The 27,109-nt window shown below is 49.7% G+C and overlaps 1 protein-coding gene across 1 annotated transcript in view; it reads left to right on the top strand.

Moving 5' to 3' along the window:
• The window catches only part of MECR (mitochondrial trans-2-enoyl-CoA reductase), a 90,896-nt gene that overhangs the window by 7,382 nt on the left and 56,405 nt on the right, over positions 1-27,109 (top strand). Inside the window, exons 2-4 of the mRNA XM_069224185.1 lie at positions 4,475-4,572; positions 4,831-4,962; positions 21,669-21,812. Of these exons, the coding sequence (XP_069080286.1) occupies positions 4,475-4,572; positions 4,831-4,962; positions 21,669-21,812 (374 nt within the window). The remainder of the gene's footprint in view (positions 1-4,474; positions 4,573-4,830; positions 4,963-21,668; positions 21,813-27,109) is intronic.

Below are 27,109 nucleotides of genomic sequence, written 5' to 3'. Positions count from 1 at the left end.
GAAAGAGCTGCAGAAGAAGGCTTGTGGTTTTTCCCTGAAAATGGCACCAACGAAGGGGTTGTGGGGCTCAAATCTCCATCTTCCCAGCTTTCAGGAACAGGTAGACTTGAATCAGAAAACCACATTTTTCAACATAATTTTGGCATTTTACTGGGACATACCCCATTTATACTATTTGTGTGCTTTTAGCCTCCTTCCAGTTAGTGACAGAAATGGGTGTGAAACCAATGCTGGATACCAGACAACTAAACATTTCAGAAAAGTAGAAAACAAAATTGAATTCAGCAAGGGGTCATTTGTACAGATCCTACAAGGTTTTCCTACAGAAAATAACAGCATAAATAACAAAAATATTGAAATTGAGGTGAAAAAAACAGCCATTTCTCTCCACGTTTTACTCTGTTACTTTTTCCTTCGATGTCAGATTTACGTCAGCTGGACTCTTCTGTTTCAGGGATATATGGAGCTTGTAGGTTCATCAAGAACCCTAGTTACCCAGAGCCAATAAAGGAGCTGCAACTTGCAATGGGTTTTCATTGTGTACAGGGTATACAGCAATTCATTTGCTGAAATATAAAGAGTGAAAAATAGGCATCAAGGAAACCTTTGTATTTCCAGAATGGGCACAAGATAAGGTGTGGTTATTTGCACATCTCTGAATTCTGGGGTCCGCATAATAGCATGTGAATTACAGGGCATTTCTCAAATAGTCGTCTTTTTTACACACTGTCTTACATTTGGAGGGAAAAAATGTAGAGAAAAACAAGGGGCAATAACACGTTTACATCACGTTTTTATATTGCAAAAAACACATCGGATTTCAAAGTGCCTAGCTGTGGATTTTGGTCTGTAACTCAGCCGGCACCCAGGAAAACCTACCAAACCTGTGCATTTTTCAGAACTAGACACCTAGGAGAATCCAGGATGGGGTGACTTGTGGGGCTCTCACCAGGGTCTGTTACCAATTAATCCTGTGCAAACCTCACAATTTGGCATAAAAACACTTTCCCCTCATATTTCGCTAACAGAAAGTTCTGAAATCTGAGAGGAGCCACCGATTTCCTTCCACCCAGCATTCCCCCATTCCTCCCGATGAAAATGGTACCTCACTTGTGTGTGTAGGCCTAGTGCTTGCTACAGGAAATGCCCCTAAGCAGAACATGGACACATCACATTTCCCCAAAGAAAATTTACCTGTTTTTTGCAAAGTGCCTAGCTGATGATTTTGGCCTCTAGCTCAGCCACCAAACCTGTGCATTTATGAAAACTAGACACCTAAGGGAATCCAAGATGGAGTGACTTGTGGGGCTCTCACCAGGATCTGTTACCCAGAATCCTTTGCAAACTTCAAAATTGGGCCAAAAAACACTTTTTCTCACATTTCTGTGACAGAAACCTCTGGAATCTGAGAGGAGCCACAAAGTTCCTTCCACCCAGCATCCCCCCCAAGACTCCCGAAAAAAATGGTACCACACTTGTGTGAGTAGGCCTAGTGCCAGTGACAGGAAATGCCCCAAAACACAACATGGACACATCACTTTTTCCCAAAGAAAACTGACCTGTTTTTTGCAAAGTGCCTCGCTGTGGGTTTTGGCTTCTAGCTCAGCCGGCACCTAAGGGAAACCTACCAAACCTGTGCATTTTTTTAAACTAGACACCTAGGGGAACCCAGAACGGGGTAACTTGTGGCGCTCTCACCAGGTTTTGTTACCCAGAATCCTTTGCAACCCTCAAGATTTGGCAAAAAACACTTTTCCCTCACATTTCGATGATAGAAAGTTCTGGAATCTGAGAGGAGCCACACATTTCCTTCCACCCAGCATTCCCCCAAGTCTCCTGATAAAAAAAGGTACCTCACTTGTGTGGGTAGGCCTAGTGCCCGCAACAGGATATACCCCACAACACTACGTAGGCACCTCAAAATTATCAAATACTAAACTACCTGTTTTTGCGGGGGCACCTGCGTTGTTGGTCCTAGGCTCAGCAGCCATCTAGGGAAACCCACCAAACCCAAACATTTCTGAAACCTAGACACCTGGGGGAGTCCAAGGAGGTGTGACTTGCGTGGATCCCCCAGTGTTTTCTTACCCAGAATCCTCAGCAAACCTCAAATCTAGCTAAAAAACAAACACATTTTTCCCACATTTCTGTGTGGGATCACTGCATGGGCACAAACTTCCTACCACCCAATGTTCCCTTCAGTCTCCTGATAAAAATGACACCTCACTTTTGTAGATGTTCCAAGTGCCTGTGACAGGGAAGAGCCAAAAGCATGTCGAAATTGAGGTGGAACCAAAGCAGTTCCAAAAGGGCAGTTGAAAAAAAAAATGTTTAAGCTAACAAGTGGGGCAGAATTGTTATCAGTATAGATGCAACTATGCTGGATGGTAGGAATTTTGTGGATTCCTGCAGATTCCAGAAGGTTCCATCACAAAAATGTAGGGAAAATGTGTGATTTCAAGCAAAGTTGGAGGTTTGCAGGGCACTGTGGGTAAGAAAATGGTGCAGGTGCATGTGAAGCACACCACCCTGGACTCACTCAGATGTTTAGTTTTCAGATGTGTCTAGGGCTCGTAGATTTTTCTACACAGCAGCATCCCAAAGTCCAAAAAGTACAGCCCTCACCATTCCAAGTGGGAAGATTTTGAGAGTTAGCCAAGCTCTCATGGCCTAAATGTAAAATCAAAACCCACAATCATCAAATGTCCTCTTGCTTGCCGTTGGGATAAGATCTTTTAGTGTGCCCAGGGAGAGCTGAAAGACTGTTACCCCCTTCAGTTGGGATGGGGCATAACCATGCTCATACTGGTTAGTAGCCACCACCCCACAATTTGTTTAATTCCCTTGCATCTAGAAGACTTTCTGCTTCCCCCCCCACCGGGAGTGGATTGGGGGTAATTGCCCCATCTACTCACCAGCGGGCAGAATAACTTTGTCCCCATTTATTTGGGGTAGGGGTATGGCCATACCCCTACCCTCTTTTTTTGAAAAAAATCTTCGCTGGTGTCTGGTGGGCTTTCTGCCCCCCTTGGGGGCAGATGGGCTTTACAGAAATAGGCCAATCTGCCTCCAAGGGAGCCCTGGAATTTGAGCTTCCAGCGAGATGGGGGCAACCTCTGATTAGGTCAGCGCGCGACATCAGACATCACTGGGGGGGTTGAGGGGGTCAGGTGGAAGGGGAAGCGATTCCCTGCTCTCAGGATCTTGGGGGGACAGTTACGTCCTTGGCGCCTCAGTGCTGCAGCCAAGGGCGTAACCATTACGTCCGTGGCAACCAAGCGGTTAAAATGACCGATGAATACTGCAACTTGTTGATTTTGATACAGTATTATGCCTCATTTGCAGGCCAAAATTTTGAACAGGCAATATTTATTGCACCCAATAAAATCCAAACACCTTGGTGTCATATTTTATTAGGTGCAATAATTATCATTTGTGACACCGGGGAACTTGTAAGTCGGCCTTTAAAGGTAACTGCCTATAGATCTACAGAGGATAGACTAAGAATCATTATAATTTATTGAATATGTTACTTCAAAAAGCTGTGAGAGGCAAGGTGCAGTTTACTCCTGGAAATAAAGGTGAATGTCAAGAGTAAATCACAACGAATCTCAGAAAAATACTTGTGAAACTGGCCCTATCCAATCAAGTAAGAGTTGAGGAGGGACCATAGTCAGTCCTAAGCAGAGCTGAACATTGTGCGTTGGTGCTCAGTAGTGGAAAATCAGTGGCTGCAGTAAGTCAGTACCTAAGTGCATTGAGAAAGTTATGTGTGGATCCCAATACTGGCATAGCAGTGTACGCTGCATTTCAAGCTCTGAGGTGCATTGACTGTGTAATTCTTAGCCTTGGAATAGCAGGGTGATGCAAGTCTAGATTGTAGTGTATTTACAGAACTTTGTTTGGCATCCTGCATTCCAAAAGTGAGTGCTGGGAGACTGGATTGGAGTGCTTTGGGAGAGATGTATGCAGGGAGCACATTATTTTTCAGGCATGTTATATGGGCATTTCTGGATAAAGGAACACAGAATAGTGCATGCAAAAAAGGAGTCCCTATCTGAGTCAGGTAAACCCCTTTTTTATTCCTAATGATATACTCCAATTGTTGGTTATCTGTGGAACCCATTTGACTTTGGTGATTTCTGTTTGATGGTGGCCGCTGAAGCTGAACTACAAGACTTAAGGTTCAGGCTTAAGTGGAAAGGCACCTAAAGTAGTAGTGAGCAGTATACCAAGGGATCAAATTGTGAAGGGTGCATCTGTTCTAGTGTAGATCATGAGATAAAGACAGAGCGTAACAAAAACAAGACCATGAACCAAAAGATTCAGGAGAACAATAAAGGTGATACTCTATGATGAATATCATCAATTGACACCATTTTGTCTATAGTAATACGCCTTCCAGGGAGTGGCACAACAAGTTGCATGAACACAGAAAAGTTATTAACTCTTACACCCACCATATGTTCATTAGATTGGAACGCTGGAAACTTCCGGATCTAGGGAATGCTGATGTTCATGTGAAAATGCTGGCCGCGCCCATCAACCCGTCTGACCTCAACATGATCCAAGGTGACCTTCCTTCCGCAGAATGCATGGCTTAACTTTTTAATTTGAAATGTGTACTGTTTTTGGAATAATCTTGTCTCATGCTGCTCAGAGAGATCAATTTGGGAGATCTATTGATGAGGAAGAGAATCTGTTTTAGAGGAGTAGTATGTAAGCCTGCCCCAATTCGATTTAGTTTTAATTGTATTTTGTGAATGGGCTGCATGAGGACCGTTCTCCCAAATTCTTTGTATCAGCTAACAGTACATCTTTTATATGCAGGTACCTATGCTCTGCTCCCTGATCTGCCAGCTGTTGGAGGCAATGAAGGGGTCGGACAGGTACTGGCGGTTGGCAGTCATGTGACTGGCCTGCATCCTGGTGACTGGGTTATACCGACAGATTCAGGCCTTGGTGAGTATTGGTGCATCCTTGGCTAACATTTTTCACCTATAGTGCTGCATCTTTAAAACAATGAATCATTGGATGTTTTGAAGTTGTTCAGTGCACATTTTACAAATCTGATGAGCGTTTTTTCAACAAAATGTCATTTTTTATGCATCACTACTTTGCTATCACCTTATTCATGCTCTGCTGATAAATTAACAGTGACCTCACCTTGTGAGCATGCTTGGTTGTTAGGGTGGTAGGTAACTTCAGATATCAGGTGGCATAATTGTTTAGTAGTTGTAAGGACCTTATGACAGGATATTATGAAAGCCTCGGGTTAGGCAGGCCTGGATGGTGGCTTGATGGTTGAGGTGACATTGTCACTGTGACATTGGAGGGGCCCAGCAGCTTGATGGTTATAAACAGATTGACTTGATTGTTAACCTAGGGTTGGGGCTTGCCTGATGTTTGTGATGGTATGATGAAATGGTATTTATACTTGTCAGGAGTCTTAGTGTTTGTATTGGCTGGTTTATGTGTTTAGCCTGAGCTTACGACTCAATGGATAGAATGGCATGACAACTCAGTGGTTTTATGGTTGAACTGGCCAGAGGCTTTGGTGGTTGCAATGACTTAAGTACTTAGGTATTAGTTAATCTGTTGCCATGTTTTTTGAGTGGGCCACACAACCTGGTAGCTAGGTTGGCCAAAAGCTATGTTGGTAAGCTAAATCTTATTGCCTGGTGCATGGAGGGACCTGAAGACTTGTTTGTTAGTCTGGCTGGAAGACGTGATAAATTGACTAGTTTGATGACTTTGGTCCTGATTTAGAGTTTGGCGAAGGGGTTACTCTGTCACTAATGTGACCGATATCATGTCCTCTGTATTACAATTTTCATTGGCTATAATAGAATTATAATACAGCAGACTGGATATCCGTCACGTTTGTGACGGAGTAATGCCCTCAACCAACTCTAAATCAAGCCCTTAATTCCTAGGTGGTCTGAGGACATAGGGGGTCATTACAACATTGGCGGTATAAGGCGCTTACCGCCGTGCAGAAGACCGCCAATACACCGCCGCGGTAGACCGCCACAGCTATTATGACACACATCACGGAATCCGCCGAAATTCAGACACCCACACAATACCGCCACACCAAAGGTCAGCGAGAAACTGACGGAAACACATCCTCCACCTCCACGCCAACAGAAACACGCCCATGCCATTACGACCCACGAATCCACGCGGCGGTCTTTCAACCGCAGTATTCCATTGGCGGTACACACCTCCGCGCTCAAAATACACACACATCTCCAAATTACCGCCACATTGGACAATTCCAAATACACACACCTGACACACATACACACACCACTCCCACACACCCAATACTATATAAAACACACACCCACATCACCCACAAACCCCTACTACCAGAAATTCAGAGAGAAGGCCAGAGAGACAGCACAGAACAGACAACCCCATCACACAGAGGCACACAACACCATCATCCACGCAACATCCAAGCACAAAACACCACATACCACTATACTCACCACACTCATCAACACATACACCACCCCACACATCACCTACACCACCCCATGTCACGCCAAAGACACCCCTGCTTCTCCGAGGAGGAGCTCAGGGTCATGGTGGAGGAAATCATCCAGGTAGAGCCACAGCTATTTGGCTCACAGGTACAGCACACATCCATAGCCAGGAAGATGGAGCTATGGCAAAGAATAGTGGACAGGGTCAACGCTGTGGGAAAGCACCCAAGAAATAGGGAGGACATCAGGAAGAGGTGGAACGACCTACGGGGGAAGGTGCGTTCCACGGTATCCAGGCACCACATCACGGAACAGCGGACTGGTGGCGGACCCCCACCTCCTCCCCCACAACTAACAACATGGGAGGAGCAAGTCTTGTCCATCTTGCATCCTGAGGGCATCAGAGGAGTCGTTGGAGGAACGGACACTGGTAAGACTAATCTTAACCATCATACCCCCCACCCTACCTGCATGATATCACACACCCCACCATCACACCCTCCCCTATCACCCCAAATCCTCACCTATCTACCCATGACACCAACCACCCATCCCAAGACCTGCATGACATAACTAAGCATGGACACCCATCACCAAAGCATGCCCACTGCACAGACCCACAACACCCCCAACCATCAGCACACAAGCCCCCACACAGGAATGCCTGCACTGGGGTTCACAAACACCCAACCATTGCACTCCATGGAACACACATATGCAATAATCATGTACTTATACCCCCGCAGGAACCCGAAGGAACGTCACCACACCAGAGGGTCCAGACAACACCACTCCTCCCCAGAAGAGGCCCACAGTGACAACAGCAGCTCTGCCCCACTGGATCTTGATGACCAGTCCGGACCATCGTGGGCCTCAGGACAGTCGTTCCCCTTGCCCAGCCACAGCCCAACACCGTGCTTACACCCTCTGGTAACACCAGCACAGCACCCACCCAGCGGGCCCAAAGCTCCCTACCCAGGACAGGTCAATCAGCGGTGTGTCCACCACTACAGGGCACCCAGGCGAACCCACCACCCCAACAACAACAGGGACCTGGGGGCAGTGGTAGCGGGCACACGGTCCAGGGGACGGAGGCACAGGAACACAGAGGAACTGGGAGGGCTGCTGTGTGACAGAGGGAGGACAGGCCAAGGGAACCAACTCTCAACGAGGCCCTCTCCTCCATCATGGGAGCATACCACCACTCCCAGGAGACGATGGCCACGGTCCTGGACACGTTGCAGGAGACCCTGCGTCTGCAGGAGGAACAATATTTGGGGTTCAGGGAGGAGCTCAGGACCATCGGCTCCGCCCTGGGCACCATCGTAGGGGTGCTGACGGACATTCAAAAGACCTTGAGGGACACCGTGGCACTCCAAGGGGCCCCTGACACTAGCCACGACGATGAAATGCCCACCACCTCCGCCGGCGCTAGTGGACAGGATGCCCCGCCACAGGACCAACACACCAGCACCCCATCCCCTGCAGATGGACAACCACCACGCAAGCGGGCCCTGAGATCCAGGAACAGGACAGAGCAAGATGGCAAGACCCCCGCCAGGAAATAAGACCACCCTGATTGTCCCCCCACTGTCCCACTTTGTTACCCTGTCCAAATCGGAACGGACCTAGCTCCACTTCCAATGCCCAGATATGCAATGTACCTGTGAGACTAATAGACTGGACTCTACCATGGACATTCCTCCACCATCACCCATCACCAGTTTACAACCCCCCATCATTTTTTGAGTACTTAAATAAACACCCTTGAAACACTAAAAACAAATGGAGTAAGTCTATGATTTGTATCAATTACAGTTTCATAATGGGTTACCCATTGGAAGGCTAACATACCTATGTCACACATCACAAGCCCTTCAAGGATGCAAACAGTTGACACGTAGGTTACCACATTTGTGAAACTGAAATGGAAGGGGACAACTCAGTTAACAAACAGTGAGTGAAATGTCGGTACAGGATAGAGGTAGATGTGTGAAAGTTAATGTAATGGTAAAAATGAAAATGTTCTCACCTGTGTCTCACTGGAAATATTGCTGCATGACTGACTCGCTGTTGTCGTTTTCGTCTTCCTCAGCTTCATCCTCATCACTGTCCACAGGCTCCACAGCTGCCACAACACCGTCATCTGGATCATCCTCCTGCAGAAAAGGCACCTGGCGTCGCAATGCCAAGTTATGGAGCATGGAGCAGGCGATGATGATGTCGCACACCTTCTTCGGTGAGTAGAATAGGGACCCACCTGTCATATGGAGGCACCGGAACCTGTCCTTAAGGAGGCCGAAGGTGCGTTCGATAACCCTCCTAGTCCGCCCATGGGCCTCATTGTAGCGTTCCTCTGCCCTGGTCCTGGGATTCCTCACTGGGGTCAATAGCCAGGAAAGGTTGGGGTAACCAGAGTCCCCCAATAGCCATACACTGTGCCTCTGGAGTTCACCCATCATATCAGGGATGCTGCTATTCCACAGGATGTAGGCGTCATGCACTGAGCCAGGGAACATAGCATTTACCTGCGAGATGTACTGGTCTGCCAAACAGACCATCTGTACATTCATGGAATGATAACTCTTCCTGTTCCTGTACACCTGTTCAGTCCTGCGGGGGGGACCAGAGCTACATGGGTCCCATCAATGGCACCTATGACGTTGGGGATATGTCTAAGGGCATAGAAGTCACCATTCACTGTAGGCAAATCCTCCACCTCAGGGAATATGATGTATCTCCTTACGTGTTTCAGCAGGGCAGACAACACTCTGGACAACACGTTGGAAAACATAGGCTGGGACATCCCTGATGCCATGGCCACTGTTGTTTGAAATGACCCACTTGCAAGGAAATGGAGCACTGACAGCACCTGCACGTCAGGGGGGGATTCCAGTCGGATGGCGGATTGGTGACGATTAAATGTCTCTCTTCCATTGTCAACAGGTCCACCAGCGGTCGGTACACCGGAGGATTCCACCATCTTCTCATATGTCCCAGCTGACGGTGCCTAAGAAGGACAGCAGCGAAGAACCAGTCACTATTCCTCCAGGTATGTACCCACAGTTACACATAAGACTACAGCAGACACAAAACCCTTCCTGTATGTGTGCTGAGTGTAGGCCTCAGTATGTGTGACGCAGTTGAAAATGAATCCATGTGGGCCCCTGAAATGGCGGCTACCTGACCTCTAAACTGGGACAATGGGATTGTGGGGTAACAGCGCTGGCGTTGCACACCGTCGCGGTAGGCGGTCGTAGACCGCGGCGCAATGCTGCATTGGTTAACATTGGACCCTATGGGTCCCAGGAGCCAATGAACAGGTGCGCCGGCGGTGATGATGCGCCCGCCGCGGACGTCACCACCATTTTCTATCTGTTCAATCACTAGATACCTGACCTTCGACAGGAGAGGACCTACACTGCTAGTGCTGTTGTGACCTCGGTCTGGAAGCGACAATGGCTGCTGCGTCTGGGGAAAGGGCCCCTGCCTTCACTGCACAAGAGTTGGAGAAACTTGTGGATGGGGTCCTCCCCCAGTACATGCTACTCTACGGTCCTCCAGACCAACAGGTTAGTACACAGGGAGCACGTTGTAGGGGCTAGGCCTGGGTGGACAGGGCTGGGTGGAAGAGGGAAGTGGGCAGAAGTCATACTACAGTAAAGCATGTGAATAAATGGGCCACATGGTCAGAGTAGGGAGGGGGCCACTCACATTGATGGTGCAGTTGGTAATGACTGTTCCTCTTTCCTTGTGCATGTCATGTAGGTCAGCGCCCACGAGAAGAGGGACATTTGGCGTGCCATCGCCAAGGAGGTCCGGACCCTGGGGGCCCACCAGAGACGGGGCACCCACTGCCGTAAGAGATGGGAGGACATTCGCCGCTGCAGCAAGAAGACGGCGGAGGCTCAGCTGGGGATGGCCTCCCAACGTGGGAGGGGTGCCCGACGTACCATGACCCCCCTGATGTTCCGGATCCTGGCGGTGGCCTACCCGGAGTTGGGTGGGCGCTTAAGGACATCACAGCAGACACAAGGGGGTGAGTACACTCTCATTCTGCGGACTTTGCGTGCAGTGGAGGTGTCTGAGTGGGGGAGGTGGGCTCTGGGTGTCCCTAGGCCAGGGCGAGTTAGGTAGGCAAGGCCCCTCCGTAATGTAGGCCAAGTGGCACTCTACCCCACCTCAGTAAATTAGCAAGTTGAGGTATAGTTGCCCCTGTGGCATCCATGTGCGCAGATTTCCACCAATGCCATGTAGGCCATATCCCAGAAATTGCAAGAGAGCGCGGCGTTGTGCATGGGGCTGTTGCGTCTGTCTTGTCCGCCAACGGTAGCGGTATGCCATGCACTAAAACTCTCTTAATTCTGTCTCTCCCCCTTTTCCGGCTCTCCCTGTCCTTTTGTACATCAGCATCAACAGGCGGAGGTACAGTGGCACCGGAGCACGAGGGAGCTGCATCCCACATGGCCATGGAGGGCCACACCACAGACTCTGAATACACCAGTGGGACGGAGGGTGAGGGGAGCTTCACGTCGGCCACCGGATCACCAACCAGCGACACAGACTCGTCCGCCGATGTGAGCACCCCTGTGGTGGCGGCACCATCTGTGCGCCCCACTTCTACAGGTACAGCCGCCACCCCCCCTACCAGCACCGCCCTCCCAGCAGCCCCTCAGCGTTCCCCCGTGCCCGCTCACCCAGGAGGGTGGGCATCACCTTCGCCTCAGGCCCTGCCCCAGTCACCCCTGCTGCCCTCAGTGAGGAGGCCATTGACCTCCTCAGGTCACTCACTGTTGGGCAGTCTACCATTGTGAATGCCATCCAGGGTGTAGAAAGGGCGTTGCAACACAGTAATGCATTCCTGGAGGGCATTCATTCTGGTCAGGCTGTCCTTCAGCGAACCCTGCAATCTCTGGCCTCAGCACTGATGGCAGCAATTGTCCCTGTGTCCAGCCTCCCCCCTCCAACTTCCTCCACCCAGACCCAATCCCCTGTACCCCAGCCCATCCCAAGCACACCTACAGACCAGCATGCACACAAGTCAACACACAAAAGTAGCTCAGGCAAACATGGGCACCACACATCCCACAGGCACTCACACAAGCATCACACCCATACAGACACAGCAACATCCACTGTCTCCACTGTGTCCCCCTCCTCCTCTTCTCCCTCCTCCCTCCCAGTCTCGTCTACACACACACCTGCATGCACCACATCTACAGGCACTAGGACTCCACCAGGACACCCAGCACCACACGCCGCTCACCTGCACTCACCACCTCCACTGCCATTTACACGTCCCCTGTGTCCTCTCCCAGTGTGTCTGTGACGCCCCCTCCCAAAGTACCCAAACGCCGGCAATCACTCACCCAACATCCACCTCACGACAGCCTCCAGTACCTGCACCTGCACCCAAAACAGCTAAAGTGACACCTCCTACAACCACATCCTCTTCCTCCACTCCCAGACCCCCTCCAGCTACCCATCCCAGTGTTCGTCAGAAACTGTCCCTCTGTCAAATTTACCTTTTTGCCCCCACCTCCCCACTCCAATTCATCAGTCCCATCGTAGCGCCTCAGCCAAAAAGCCACCAGTACCAGTGGTGCGTGTTCCAGGTTTTTGGAGTGCACCGTCCACCAGGGCAGGCAGTAGGACCCAGAGCCAAGGCACTGGCAGCCCACCCCCTGTAAAGGCTCCGAAATTGGAGAGTGGACGACGGGACCGTGTCAAGACTCCTGGTGGGACAAAAAGTGAAATGGGATCGAAGGCGATTGGTGAGTCAGCTGTAACTCCAAAAAAGGTGGGGAAGGTCCTGAGGAAGTCTGCCCAGCCTGTTGTGAGTGTCACAGCGGAGAAGTGCGCCATCATTTCCGGCGGTCCAGACACAACCACCAGCACCGTCGTCACTGGTCCAGAGCCCACCGCCAGAGTCAGTGCCCAGGAGGGCCCAAGTATCGTCACTGGTCCAGAGACCACCGCACAAGACACAGCCCAGGAGGGCCCAAGTATCATCACTGGTCCTGAGACCACCACACAAGACACAGCCCAGGAGGGCCCAAGTATCGTCACAGGTCCAGAGACCACCGCACAAGACACAGCCCAGGAGGGCCCAAGTATCGTCATTGGTCCTGAGACCACCGCACAAGACACAGCCCAGGAGAGCCCAAGTATCGTCATTGGTCCAGAGACCACCGCACAAGACACAGCCCAGGAGGGCCCAAGTATCGTCACTGGTCCTGAGACCACCGCACAAGACACAGCCCAGGCGGGCCCAGGATGCCACAGCCCCGCTTGGCAATGATGGAACGTCATGCCACACACCAATGTCCAGTGTGGAGTTCGTCATGCCACACACCAATGTCCAGTGTGGAGTTCGTCATGCCACACACCAATGTCCAGTGTGGAAATCGTCATGCCACACACCAATGTCCAGTATGGAGATCGTCATTCCACACACCAATGTCCAGTGTGGAAATCGTCATGCCACACACCAATGTCCAGTATGGAGATCGTCATGCCACACACCAATGTCCAGTGTGGAGATCGTCATGCCACACACCAGTGTCCAGTGTGGAGTTCGTCATGCCACACACCAATGTCCATATCAGAACCGCCATGTCAAAGCACAGCTGAACAGTCCAGAGACCGCCATGTCAAAGCACTGCTGAACAGGGCAAAGACCGCCATGGCAAAGCACCGCTGAACAGTCCAGAACCGCCATGGCAAAGCACCGCTGAACAGTCCAGAGACCGCCATGTCAAAGCACCGCTGAACAGGGCAAAGACCGCCATGGCAAAGCACCGTTGAACAGTCCAGAACCGCCATGGCAAAGCACCGCTGAACAGTGCAAAGACCGCCATGGCAAAGCACCGCTGAACAGTCCAGAGACTGCCATGGCAAAGCACCGCTGAACAGTCCAGAGACCGCCATGTCAAAGCACCGCTGAACAGGGCAAAGACCGCCATGGCAAAGCACCGCTGAACAGTCCAGAACCGTCATGGCAAAGCACCGCTGAACAGTCCAGAGACTGCCATGGCAAAGCACCGCTGAACAGGGCAAAGACCGCCATGGCAAAGCACCGCTGAACAGTCCAGAACCACCATGGCAAAGCACCGCTGAACAGTCCAGAGACCGCCATCGCAAAGCACTGCTGAGCTGCGCAATGCTCCGGGTAGGAATGAATGGCCCACCACATCAGGCATCCTTATCCCATGTGCAGCTTGGACAGTGACAGGACACTACCTTTCACGGGGAGACTCATCCAGTCTGGGCACCAGTCACCCCCCAGTACCAGTATGGACCTGCATCGACTTGAGAGACTGTGGCTTTGCACTCCCCAGGATGTAAAAGTGGGCAACCCACCCACTTGTTAGACTTGAGAGACTGTGGCTTTGCACTCCCCAGGATTGAACAGTGGGCAAGCCACCCACTTTAGAGACTTGAGAGACTGTGGCTTTGCACTCCCCAGGATGGTAGAGTGGGCAAGCCACCCACTGTAGAGACTTGAGAGACTGTGGCTTTGCACTCCCCAGGATTGAACAGTGGGCAAGCCAACCACTGTAGAGACTTGAGAGACTGTGGCTTTGCACTCCCCAGGATTGAACAGTGGGCAAGCCATCCACTGTAGAGACTTGGGAGTCTGTGGCTTTGCACTCCCCAGGATACATCAATGGGCATGGAGCCCCGTCGTGGATCTGGCTTTGCATTCATGTGGCTGAGGTGCCCCCCCTTCCCTTCCCCCTGAGGTGCCTGTAGTGTTTCTATCTGATGCCCCGGCAGTGTTCTCTCGGATTTTGGTCAGGTATCTATTGTGGGCCTTGCCCATGCATTTTTGGACTGTTTGTGCACGGACATTGTTGTGTACATATCTGCAATACTTATCGGATTATTTATGTAAATATGAGTGATTTTGGAATACATATATTTGTATATTTTAGTATGACATGTATATTGGCACATTATAATGTTTGCCCGAAATTCGCATTGTCTTTGCATTCTTCCGGGGGGAGTGTGGGTTGTTACTGTTCTTTTTGTGACTGCATTGGTGTGTATGTTGTACTATGCGAGGGTGGGGGTGTTTGATGGGTGTCCCCCTAACTTTTGCCTCCCCCCCCCTCCCCGTGTCGTAGGTGCAGTACTCACCGGTATCTTCTGCGCCTACGTCGCTGTTGGTGTGAAGGAGCAGAAAGACAAGGGCAGGTAGTATTTGGAGTTCCGGCTCCATGGAGTCATCGTTCCTCGTGGGATGTGTAGAAGGTGAGCGTTTTCCCATAGCAAAAGCTGTTTCCGCTGTGTTTTTATCCACAGTGAATCCGCCCCGGAAAAGGTGGCGGATTGGCCTGTTGTGATACTGTGGGTGGTACATTGTCTCCCGCCTGTCTGTTGGCGGTGACCGCCACGTTGCTTGTCTGTACCGCCGTGGCGGGCGGTGTGTTAAAGTGTCTGTCTTTGTTGGCGGTTTCCGCCAGGGTCATAATTCCCTTTTTTTGTCCGTCTGACTGTTTGCGGTATTACCACATCTTTAACACCGTCCGCCAGGGTTGTAATGACCACCATAGTAATTAGGCTGACACAACAGCTTGGAAAATTGGTCTCTTTTCTTGGAGGTTGAACTGGACTAATTAGTTGCTAGTTCTGACTCGGTTACATGGTGGCTGGGCCTGGCCGATGACTTAGTGCTGGGTGGACATGACATAATGTGAAAGCTGGCTCCATACCTTGTCTTTTGGGAGTGAAGTGGTGGAGAGGGTGGCATAGTGTCTTTGTATTTGGGCTGTGTAGGAAAGTACCATCTTGCCTGGCATGTTACCCCCATATTTCACTGTATATATGTTGTTTTAGTCTATGTGTCACTGGGACCCTGCCAGGCAGGGCCCCAGTGCTCATAAGTATGTGCCCTGTATGTGTTCTTTGTGTGATGCCTAACTGTCTCACTGAGGCTCTGCTAAACAGAACCTCAGTGGTTATGCTCTTTCTGCTTTCAAAATTTGTCACTAACAGGCTAGTGACTAAATTTACGCTTTCACATTGGCATACTGGTACACCCATATAATTCCCTAGTATATGGTACTGAGCTACCCAGGGTATTGGGGTTCCAGGAGATCCCTATGGGCTGCAGCATTTCTTTTGCCACCCATAGGGAGCTCTGACAATTCTTACACAGGCCTGCCAGTGCAGCCTGAGTGAAATAACGTCCACGTTATTTCACAGCCATTTACCACTGCACTTAAGTAACTTATAAGTCACCTATATGTCTAACCTTCACCTGGTGAAGGTTGGGTGCAAAGTTACTTAGTGTGTAGGCACCCTGGCACTAGCCAAGGTGCCCCCACATTGTTCAGGGCAAATTACCCGGACTTTGTGAGTGCGGGGACACCATTACACACGTGCACTGTACATAGGTCACTACCTATGTACAGCGTCACAATGGTAACTCCGAACATGGCCATGTAACATGTCTAAGATCATGGAATTTGGGGGGGACAATTCCATGATCCCCCGGGTCTCTAGCACAGAACCCGGGTACTGCCAAACTGCCTTTCCGGGGTCTCCACTGCAGCTGCTGCCAACCCCTCAGACAGGTTTCTGCCCTCCTGGGGTCCAGGCAGCCCTGGCCCAGGAAGGCAGAACAAAGGACTTCCTCTGAGAGAGGGTCTAACACCCTCTCCCTTTGGAAATAGGTGTGAAGGCTGGGGAGGAGTAGCCTCCCCCAGCCTCTGGAAATGCTTTGATGGGCACAGATGGTGCCCATCTCTGCATAAGCCAGTCTACACCGGTTCAGGGATCACCCAGCCCTGCTCTGGCGCGAAACTGGACAAAGGAAAGGGGAGTGACCACTCCCCTGAGCTGCACCTCCATGGGGAGGTGCCCAGAGCTCCTCCAGTATGTCCCAGACCTCTGCCATCTTGGAAACAGAGGTGTTTGTGGCACACTGGACTGCTCTGAGTGGCCAGTGCCAGCAGGTGACGTCAGAGGCTCCTTCTGATAGGCTCTTACCTCTCTTGGTAGCCAATCCTCCTTCCTAAGTAGCCAAACCTCCTTTTCTGGCTATTTAGGGTCTCTGCTTTGGGGATCTCACCAGATAACGAATGCAAGAGCTCACCAGAGTTCCTCTGCATCTCCCTCTTCACCTTCTGCCAAAGGATCGACTGCTGACTGCTCAGGACGCCTGCAAAACCGCAACAAAGTAGCAAGACGACTACTAGCAACCTTGTATCGCTTCATCCTGCCGGCTTTCTCAACTGTTTCCAGGTGGTGCATGCTCTGGGGGTAGCCTGCCTCCTCTCTGCACCAGGAGCTCTGAAGAAATCTCCCGTGGGTCGACGGAATCTTCCCCCTTCAACCACAAGCAACAAAAGACTGCATCACCGGTCCTCTGGGTCCCCTCTCAGCACGACGAGCATGGTCCCTGGAACTCCGCAACTCTGTCCAAGTGACTCCCACAGTCCAGTGACTCTTCAGTCCAAGTTTGGTGGAGGTAAGTCCTTGCCTCCCCACGCGAGACTGCATTGCTGGGTACCGCGTGATTTGCAGCTGCTCAGGCTCCTGTGCACTCTTCCAGGATTTCCTTCGTGCACAGCCAAGCCTGGGTCCCCGACACTCTAACCTGCAGTGCACAACCTTCTAAGTTGTCCTCTGGCGTCGTGGGACTCCCTTTTGTGACTTCGGGTGGACTCCGGTTCACTTTTCTTCTAAATGCCTGTTCAGGTACTTCTGCGGGTGCTGCCTGCTTCTGTGAGGGCTCCCTTACTTGCTGGGCGCCCCCTCTGTCTCCTCATCTAAGTGGCGACATCCTGGTCCCTCCTGGGCCACAGCAGCATCCAAAAACCTTAACCGCGACCCTTGTAGCTAGCCAGGCTTGTTTGTGGTCTTTCTGTGTGGGAACACCTCTGCAAGCTTCTTCACAATGTGGGACATCCATTCTCCAAAGGGGAAGTTCCTAGTCCTCTTCGTTCTTGCTGAACACCAAGCTTCTTCCAACAGGTGGCAGCTTCCTTGCACCCTCAGCTGGCATTTCTTGGGCTCCTACCCACTCTCGACACTGTCGCGACTCTTGGACTTGGCCCCTTGTCTTACAGGTACTCAGGTCCGGAAATCCACTGTTGTTGCATTGCTGGTGTTTGTTCTTCCTGCAGAATCCCCCTATCACGACTTCTGTGCTCTCGGGTAGTAGGTGCACTTTACACCTACCTTTCAGGGTCTTGGGGTGGGCTGTTTTTCTAAGCCTCACTGTTTTCTTACAGTCCCAGCGACCCTCTACAAGCTTACATAGGTTTGGGGTCCATTTGTGGTTCGCATTCCACTTTTGGAGTATATGGTTTGTGTTGCCCCTATACCTATGTGCTCCTATTGCAATCTACTGTAACTTTACATTGCTTGCATTACTTCCTTTTGCTATTATCTGCATAATTTTGTTTTGTGTACATATATCTTGTGTATATAACGTATCCTCATACTGAGGGTACTCACTTAGATACTTTTGGCATATTGTCATAAAAATAAAGTACCTTTATTTTTAGTACTTCTGTGTATTGTGTTTTCTTATGATATTGTACATATGACACCAGTGGTATAGTAGGAGCTTTACATGTCTCCTAGTTCAGCCTAAGCTGCTTTGCCATAGCTACCTTCCATCAGCCTAAGCTGCTAGAAACACCTCTTCTACACTAATAAGGGATAACTGGACCTGTCACAAGGTGTAAGTACCCCTGGTTCCCACTACAAGCCAGGCCAGCCTCCTACAGGCTGGCCTTGTGACGTCACATTTGGACAAACCTGATAGTTTCTTAGTTTAAATGGCCTGATGACTTGGTATTGCCCTGAACTGATCATTAGGGATTTGGCCTGCCATGATAGCATGGTGTTTGCTATGGCTGCTCAACTGGTGAATGGGCTGGCTACATAATCTGGTGCTTAGCAGGCATAAGGAGTTGGAAGTTTATGGGCCACAGTCACTTTATGATTAGCCTGGGTCGATGGCTTGATGGTGGGCCTGGCATTAAAGCTTAGCCATGGGTTAGCTTTATGGGTTGGTTGTTCCAGCCCATTGACCTTGTGGTTCATATGGTCTGATCACCTGTTAATTAGGTTGGCCTCATGGTTGGATGACCTGATTGCTTGGTGACTGGTTTGATTCAGTGATGTGGAGGTTAGTGCTACCTCTTTGGTGGTTGAGATGACCTAATGACTTGAAGGTTGGATTGGCCCCGTCAGCTGGCTTTTGGGTTGGGGTTATTACTTTGCAGTTTGTCTTAACCTCTTGGTAGCTTATCTAGACTGTTATGGTGGAGTGGGTTGTGCAACTTGGTTGAGTGATCCATGGTGACTAGGATTGAATGATACTTGAGCTGGCCTAATGACCTGATGGTGAGTTTAGCTCAGTCAGTTCCTCATTGTTCCACCCTTTCCTTATAGGTTGTGCTGACCTTATGGGATGTGGTGGTGGATCTGGCATGATCACTTAATTGTTGTGCTGCCGTGTTGATGGAGTGGTTAGGCTGGCCTAATGGATTTCATGTGATTTTCCTCTGGTGGAAAAAAACATTGTGGTGACTCCCTGGAACAAAAATTTCAGAGTCCTATTCTTTCATTGTTTCTTAAAATATATCATATCTTTTTTTCGAATTCTAGGTTTAATCATAGTTTTATCATTCACCACACCCCCACACACACATCTAATCCTAAATCTATTCTTCTTTATAACTACACCTTCCTTAAGTCCATCAATCATACTTACACTATTTTCACAGTAAGCCATGCCCTATCCTTATAACTAGCCCTAAAAGTAAGCCTTAGCTATGCTCTAAATCTAAAACATACCCTAACACTTACTCTAATCATGTCCTTTACCCTAACACTAAATCTTAAAAGCTTCCTTAACCTTGCAGTAGCCCTAACAACAAATCTGATACTCCCATCTGTGTCCCTACCCCAGTACCTCACCAAAACACCAATTCAGGCCCTAACACTATCACTTATCTGTACACTTCTCCAAAGATTTTTACCTTAGTGTTTCTAGAACTGTAATTTCCTTACCTTTAGATTTTTGTTCCCCAAGGGTTTTCAACCAAGCAAATTAAATTTCACCAACTTAATGGCTTGGTGGAGGAGGCAGCCTGGTGACACAATTACCCATATCTTATGATTTGTCTGCTGGACTGACCTGATAGCATGGCCATTGGTCTGCATTTTTTATTGATCTTCTTGGTAGGAATTTAAAGTTGGCTTTAAATAGCTGTGTATTATGGCTTAGGGACCGCATATAGGTTACGTTTAAGAGATTTCAGTTTGGCATAGTAATTCTGAAGGATTTCCAATGTAGTGAAGACACTGAGATCAAAAGGAGAGTCTGGTAGATTAATGGCACATGGCAGACAGACAGATAAATAGAGAGGGAGAAAGGTGGGCCTTGCAATGAGAGCAAGAGGGTCCATGGCCTGATATGAACAGAGATTCCATTCTCTCTCTCTTGGCAAACAGTAAATGAACATCCTGTTTCCACCTATAGCCCTCTCTGTGTAAACTACCCCTGATATTTGCATGTCACTGTGCAGAGCATAGGCTAAACACAAGAGTGGCAGAAAGCAAGCCGTGGTCAGTAAAGGTAAGTGAGCAGAACTGCTGGGCTGTCCTCTCTTTCCCAATATACAAGTTGTTCTGGCATCAGAGAAACTTTGGAATCCAGGAATAGTCATGTCAGGATGCCGAATAAAAGACCCCAGAATTCTTGTTGTCCATGTTTGCCTGACACAGGCAAATATTTTTCTGTGGTTAACCTCTTTATTTGGTTCCATAAGATTTATTGTTTGTTTTGGTCACCTTGGAGTTTATGGCAATATGAACAACTATGAAAGAGGAGCTGAAGAGACAAATATGTGGTTTTAGCATTTTGCAAAACCGAATAATTTAGTTCCACTGAAAAGGGCAAGAGTTAAGCTAGCCCAGAATGTTGGGGCAGCTACTGATAAAGATCTCACACATTTCCATTGCCTTCACTCTGTGGGAACAAATATGTATGATCGGGTGATTAGAATGGGGAGTTTGAGCATGGATGTATCTTCAAAGTTTTGTCTACAGGAATAAAGGTTTCTTGCTGTACTGTTCACAATTAACATAGCTAAACATTTCAGTGTGTATTGTTTTGGCAATTGGGAGCCAATGTAGATTCATCAATTGATCAGAGCAGTGATTATATTTCACTTTCACTGTCATTCTTATCAAATGTGTTATTCGCCAGCTGCAATTGGTTTGGAAGATACGCTTGGACCCTCCGGGTAGGGACAATTCCCTTTTTCTAAGCATGAACAAATTGGTTTCAAGTCACTGGTAACACAATTATATTATTACAGAACTTGGGCAATCTGCTGGAAGATGTGTAGTTGGTAGAAGTTGGAAAAGGTAAAGAATTTCACTCTTGGATCCAAGGAAAAGTCATGCTGAGAGTTGGCACAAGTCTTGGCCAAACACATGCTTTTTCATCATATAGGTGAAACTTTACAGGGTGTACAGAGGTCACAAAACACTGACAGAATTTCTTCTTGAAAAAGAGTCAATCAGGCAGAAGTCCAAAGCCTAACTGTTGGTTGTGGTTTATCCCACTGGAAGTTACCATGCAACAGGGCCAAGGTGCCACATTCCAGCCAGAGAACAAGGGTGAAAGAGGATTTAGCATATTTGCGAGGGTACTGCTACAGAGAGACAGACAGCTCCCTGATGATTCACTGGCCTTGCACAGTGGGGCAGATTAAAGGATAGGACCAAACCCACTCACATTGCCACAGAGATGGAGAGACTGGGCTAATTTTTACAAGGGGCAGAGGGCAGATGGAATATTAAACCTGAGGGCACTCAGTAATGAAAACCCCTCTGATTTCTAAAAGCAGTGCTAAATTCTGTGGTAAATCTATGTTCCACCGAAAAGATAATGTGGTGGAAAATATTCCTTTGAAGATTTTACCCCAGTTTTTGGTGGCCATGAAGCAATTTTCCCAAGAATGTGACCGACCCCAAACTCGAAGTGAGAGCCAAAGCTGAATAATGACACTTAGTTCTACTCTTATTGCATTTACATTATGAAAGGAAAATGGAGGGCCTTTGTAAAAAAAATGTTTTTATTTGATTCTGCCTCCTAAATTACATTTCTCTACATTTTCCCTATATTTATGCTTTCACCAGGGACCTGGCGAACCGAAATGGTGGCAGGTGAGGACCTGCTACTTCGAGTGCCAAAGGACATCCCACTGGAGAGTGCGGCCACCCTGAGTGTCAACCCCTGCACAGCCTACAGGATGCTGTTGGATTTCGAGAAACTGAGGCCAGGTAAGAGAAGGGGTGTCTTCTTTACCCCAGGCCACTCATTTACCTCATCATACACAGTGCATTCAATTCTGAGTAATTAAGTGCATTTAAGAATGATTGCTAATTAGGGATCTTCTAGCAACCAGCAGTAGTCCTACCTGACATTCTCCCTGCAAATTCAGTGTGCAGACAACCACCTTCTCTGCCCATAGCATTACATCTAAATACAGCACTGACCTTCTTCGTACCTATACACAATACAGCACTGGGGCCCACTGCTAAGTGTTCTGCTCTTCTACTAACCCTCAATCTTGGCCTGTGGCATTCTCGACAAATACACCTCTCACAAGCACAAGTAGGTCTGCCGATCCAGTCTTCATCACAAAACCACAGGTTAATAAAGCTTATGCAGCTTATACATTAAAAAAAAAGACTCTTTTTATGTACCTCAGTCATGCCTTGCAGCATTCCGTCTAATAAAGTCCTCAATATGGGGAATTTAGGAAGTGCTCCCACTCTGTATTCACTCGTCACATGAATGCCCTGAACAGAAAAAGTGAGACATATTTGCTAAAGGCATGACATCTGTTATAAAGACGTGCTTAGTGGTATAGACATGATCTTGGTGAGTAATGTAGTGGTCTTAGTGGTTAAGGCATGATCCTAATTGTGAAAGTGATACCTTGTTAGTTAAAGTGTGTCCTTAATAGCAAAGGCTTTACATTAGTGGTGACAGCTTACTGCTGAATGTGAGACATTATTCTTGAGTTTGAGTCCCTAGTGGTAAGTTGTTATCTTTGTAGTAAAGGTGTGATGTCCCAGATGGTGAAAGTATGACTGGTGTGACAGGGACTTTATGTATTTTTCATGCTGCATGCAGTGCATAATTTGAAGAAAAAAAATAAGTTTCTGATGGATACAACTACCTGTGGATTCCTCACCTAATGAATACTCCCATGGTGCCAGCATTCGACGGAAATCTTCTTCCTAGTCTCTGCACGTCGACGAGGACGTCACTCTAGCCCACGCGACGCCGTCTGACGTCATACAGGCAATAAGAGGTCCTCGACGACGTGCCGACGTCAGTTCCCTTTTTTCCGTGCATTCGAAACGGTTATCTTCGAGGGAGCAACTGTTACTTTCGTGGTTACAGTGTATTTTTTGCTGCGTAGTCCTTCGCTGCAGTAATAATGTCGCAGAGAAAGTCGGGTTTTAAGCCTTGTCGTGAGTGTGGGGGCAAGATGTCAGTTACGGATCCTCACTCCGACTGTCTTTGGTGTTTAAGCTCCGACCACGACGTCTCGACTTGCGATTCATGCCAGCACATGAATCCAAAGGCCCTCAAGGAACGTGAGGCGAAGTTGTTTATGGCGAAGTCGAAGAAAGAAAAACATCATAAGAAGTCTTCTTCGCCAAGGCATCGGCGTCATCGAGACTCCCGGTGCCGTAGAGAATCACGGCGCCATTCGAGCAAGGAGACTCGTTCCAGGTCTTCGAATCGGCGCCGGAGGACTTGGGAGGTCAGTCCCACGGTCACACCGCATCCATCGACGCCGTTGCCCTCTCTGGCGTCACCGACTTCACCTGGACAGGCGTCGGTGATTGAAGTGGTGCAGCCTCTGGTGTTGTCCCCGGCGTCGCAGACGTCGAGGCCGGCGTCGGGGTCGCCTTCGATACAGGCACCCCAGTATCCGGCTTTTCCCACCCCTGGAGCCGATAGTACCGCATTCCTAAATGCGATGTATACCATCTTCCAACAGATGGCTCCAGGGGGGTGCTCCGGCTGGCCCTTTGGCCTTTTCATTGGGTGATCCTGCGCCTCTACGGCCGGCACCCTTTATGCCCTTTCTCCCTTTTGGGAACGTGGGCTCGGCGCCGGTGGCCGCTCCGGTGGCTTCGGAGGGATTGGCCCCGGAGATTTCCATCCCGTCGACGTCGGTATTTCGTCCTGTGACTCCGGTGGGTCCATCCGCTCCGAGTGCTCTTTCATCGGCGCCGAAGTTACCTGTGGCGCCGGACGCGGCGTCGGTGGCTTCTGAAGATCGGCGCCGATCTTCGGCTTCGGCGGAGGCATTGTCGACTCCGCGTATCGAGCAGAGGCTTCATTCGAGGAGACGTGCTCTCCGTTTATTAGAGGAGCAGGAGTACCAACGAGTCCTGGAAGAAGGAGAACTAGAGGACTCGCGTGATGGACTGCATGGCCTAGATACAGCCAGTGGGCTGGACACTTCCCCTGAGTGGGATCTTTCGTCTCCAGGGGAATACACGGAGGAGGCTGCTTCCTTTCACGCAGTGGTACGGAAGGCAGCTAGTTTTCTGGACCTGCCTTTGCCGGTGGCAGAGACAAAACAGAACCTTCTGACAGAGGTGCTTCATCCGGCCTCAGCTGCGGCAGAGCCTCTATTGCCCTTTAATGACGCTTTGCTGGATCCGGTGCTAGAGGTGTGGAAGAGACCAGTATCTTCCCCAGCGGTTCATAGAGCCGTAGCCAGGAGGTATCGAGCTGCACCAACTGACCCTGGCTTTCTTTCTAGGCAACCTACACCGGAGAGCTTGGTGGTGCAGGCCTCCTGTTCATCCAAATCAGCGCCTGGTTCTTTCCCAACGGTGCCTGGGGACAGAGACTCGAAGAAACTGGATGCGCAGTCCAAGAAAATCTTTTCGTCCTGCAGTCTGGCGTTGAAGGCCACCAACGCAACTTGTATCCTGGGGAGATATATTTATGCTCTTATGGATGACATTTCCTCATCATTTACGGAGCTTCCCCAGGGTCTTTTGGATGTTGTTTCAGATGCCCAGGCTGCTGCGACCCAGATTATTCAGGCTGGGCTGGATACGACCGACTCGGTGGCCAGAGCAATGGGCACGACTGTGGTGGCAAGGAGACAGGCCCCGTAATTCGGGGTTTTCTGCAGATGTGCAGTCAACCCTATTGGATCTCCCTTTTGATGGGGACAAGCTGTTTGGCGCCAAGGCAGATTCGGCCTTGGAACGTTTTAAGGAGAGCAGGGCCACAGCCAAATCGCTAGGACTCCAAGCTCCTTCTTCCTCTGCCTCTTCCAGGATTTTCAGGAGGTTTCGGGGATTTGGGCGTGGCTCTTCCTCCTCTTCCTTTCGGGGGAGATTCCAGCAACCTGCCTCTTCCCATCCCTATAGATCTTTTAGAGGGAGAGGGAGGGCCCGCACCAGAGGAGCCTCTCAGCAGCACTCTGCCTCTTCCTCGTCCTCTGGAGGGGTGCAGCAGGGAAAGCAGCCTTAGGCTTCCACCATTTCCCACTCACTCCTCTCCTGTAGGGGGAAGATTACAGCATTTTCTCCGCAAGTGGAAGACTATTACAACGGACACTTGGGTTCTCAGTATTGTGGGAAAAGGCTACACCCTTCCCTTTCGGGAGTTCCCGCCCCGCCCATCTTATTGTTCAGAAGAACACCTCCTGTTGCTAGAACAGGAGGTACAAGTCCTCCTTTCAAAGGGCGCGGTAGAGTTGGTCCCAGAGCAGGAAAGGGGTCGAGGTTGTTACTCAAGGTATTTCCTGATTCCCAAGAAGGATGGTCGGTTGAGACCAATCCTGGACCTGAGGATCTTGAATTGGTTCCTCAAACAGGAAAAGTTCAAGATGCTGACCCTAGCTCAGGTGCTTTTGGCGTTGAACAAGGAAGATTGAATGGTGTCTGTCGACTTGCAGGATGCTTACTTTCATATCCCGATACTCAAGTCACACAGGAAGTATCTCCGGTTTATGGTGGGATCGCAGCACTATCAGTTTGCGGTCCTTCCGTTTGGTCTTACTTCAGCACCTCGAGTCTTCACGAAGGTGATGTCGGTGGTTGCGGCAGAGCTCAGAAGGAAGGGGATAGCAGTATTCCCTTACTTGGACGACTGGTTGATCAAAGCCAAGTCGCCGGAGCTTGTGTCGCATCATCTGCAGTCAACGACTCAGTTGTTGTTCGACCTGGGTTTTTCGGTGAACGAGCCCAAATCTCACCTGGAGCCCTCTCAGCGCCTCCTGTTCATAGGGGCAGTACTGGATACAACATTGAGTCGAGCCTTTCCTCCGCCTCAGCGGATTCAAGATATTCAGGAATTGGTTCCAATGTTTCGAAATGGAGCGGTAGTTCCAGTCCTCAAGGTCCTTCGTCTGCTCGGTCTGTTTGCCTCCTGCATTCTGTTGGTCACGCATGCTCGCTGGCACATGAGGGCTCTTCAGTGGTGCCTCCGAAGGCAGTGGTCTCAACACAAAGGAGATCTAGAAGGTGCTGTCAAGATCTCCAGAGATGCTGCTGTGGACTTGAAGTGGTGGATTGCGAGCAACAATCTTTCACAAGGAAAGCCGTTCGCGCAGTCGCCACCAGTGGCCACGGTCATAACGGATGCTTCCACTCTAGGGTGGGGAGCTCATCTGGGGGATCTGGAGATCAAAGGCCTTTGGTCTCCAGAGGAGCAGATGTTTCATATCAATCTGTTAGAGTTACGGGCTGTACGTCTGGCTCTCAAGGCCTTCCTCCCTTCCCTTCGTGGTCAGTCGGTACAGGTCCTGACAGACAATACTACCACGATGTGGTACATAAACAAACAGGGAGGAGTAGGGTCGTACCTTCTCTGCAGAGAAGCTCTTCGACTATGGTCCTGGGCAAAGGACCATCAGATTTGCTTGGTAGCAAATCATCTGGCCGGGGTCTTGAATGTACGTGCGGACGGTCTCAGTCGCCAATTCTCGGCAGACCACGAGTGGCGTCTCCATCCAGATCAAGCCCGTTTGATCTTCCAAAGGTGGGGGTTTCCTCGGGTAGATCTGTTTGCCACTCTGGAGAACGCGCATTGTCCGTTATTCTGCAGCCTCCAGTATCCGATGCAGGGAGCGTTAGGGGACGCGTTTCAAATAACCTGGTGCGGCCAGTTGCTTTACGCGTTTCCTCCCATACCCTTGATTCCTCGAGTATTGAGGAAGATTCGCCAAGACCGGGCGCTAGTCATCTTAATAGCTCCGGATTGGCCAAGGAGGGTGTGGTACTCCGACCTTCTCCAACTCTCAATGTGCCCTCCGCTCCGTCTCCCTTTCAGGGCAGACCTCCTCTCGCAGTCGCAGGGGCAGGTTTTACACCCCAACCTCCAGAGTCTGCACCTACATGCCTGGAGATTGAACGGGGCAACCTGAGTTCCTTCTCTCTCCCGCCTGATGTAGTGGATGTTATATTAGCGGCCAGGCGACACTCCACTAAATCTATCTACGCTAATAGGTGGTCTAAATTTGTTGCGTGGTGTGGAGAGAGGCAGATTGATCCCTTACATCCTCATCTATCGGACTTTTTGTCTTTTG

Source organism: Pleurodeles waltl, chromosome 3_1 (assembly GCF_031143425.1).
Source record: "Pleurodeles waltl isolate 20211129_DDA chromosome 3_1, aPleWal1.hap1.20221129, whole genome shotgun sequence".
Taxonomy (NCBI): Eukaryota; Metazoa; Chordata; class Amphibia; order Caudata; family Salamandridae; genus Pleurodeles; species Pleurodeles waltl.
This window is presented reverse-complemented; position numbering and strand designations above follow the sequence as displayed.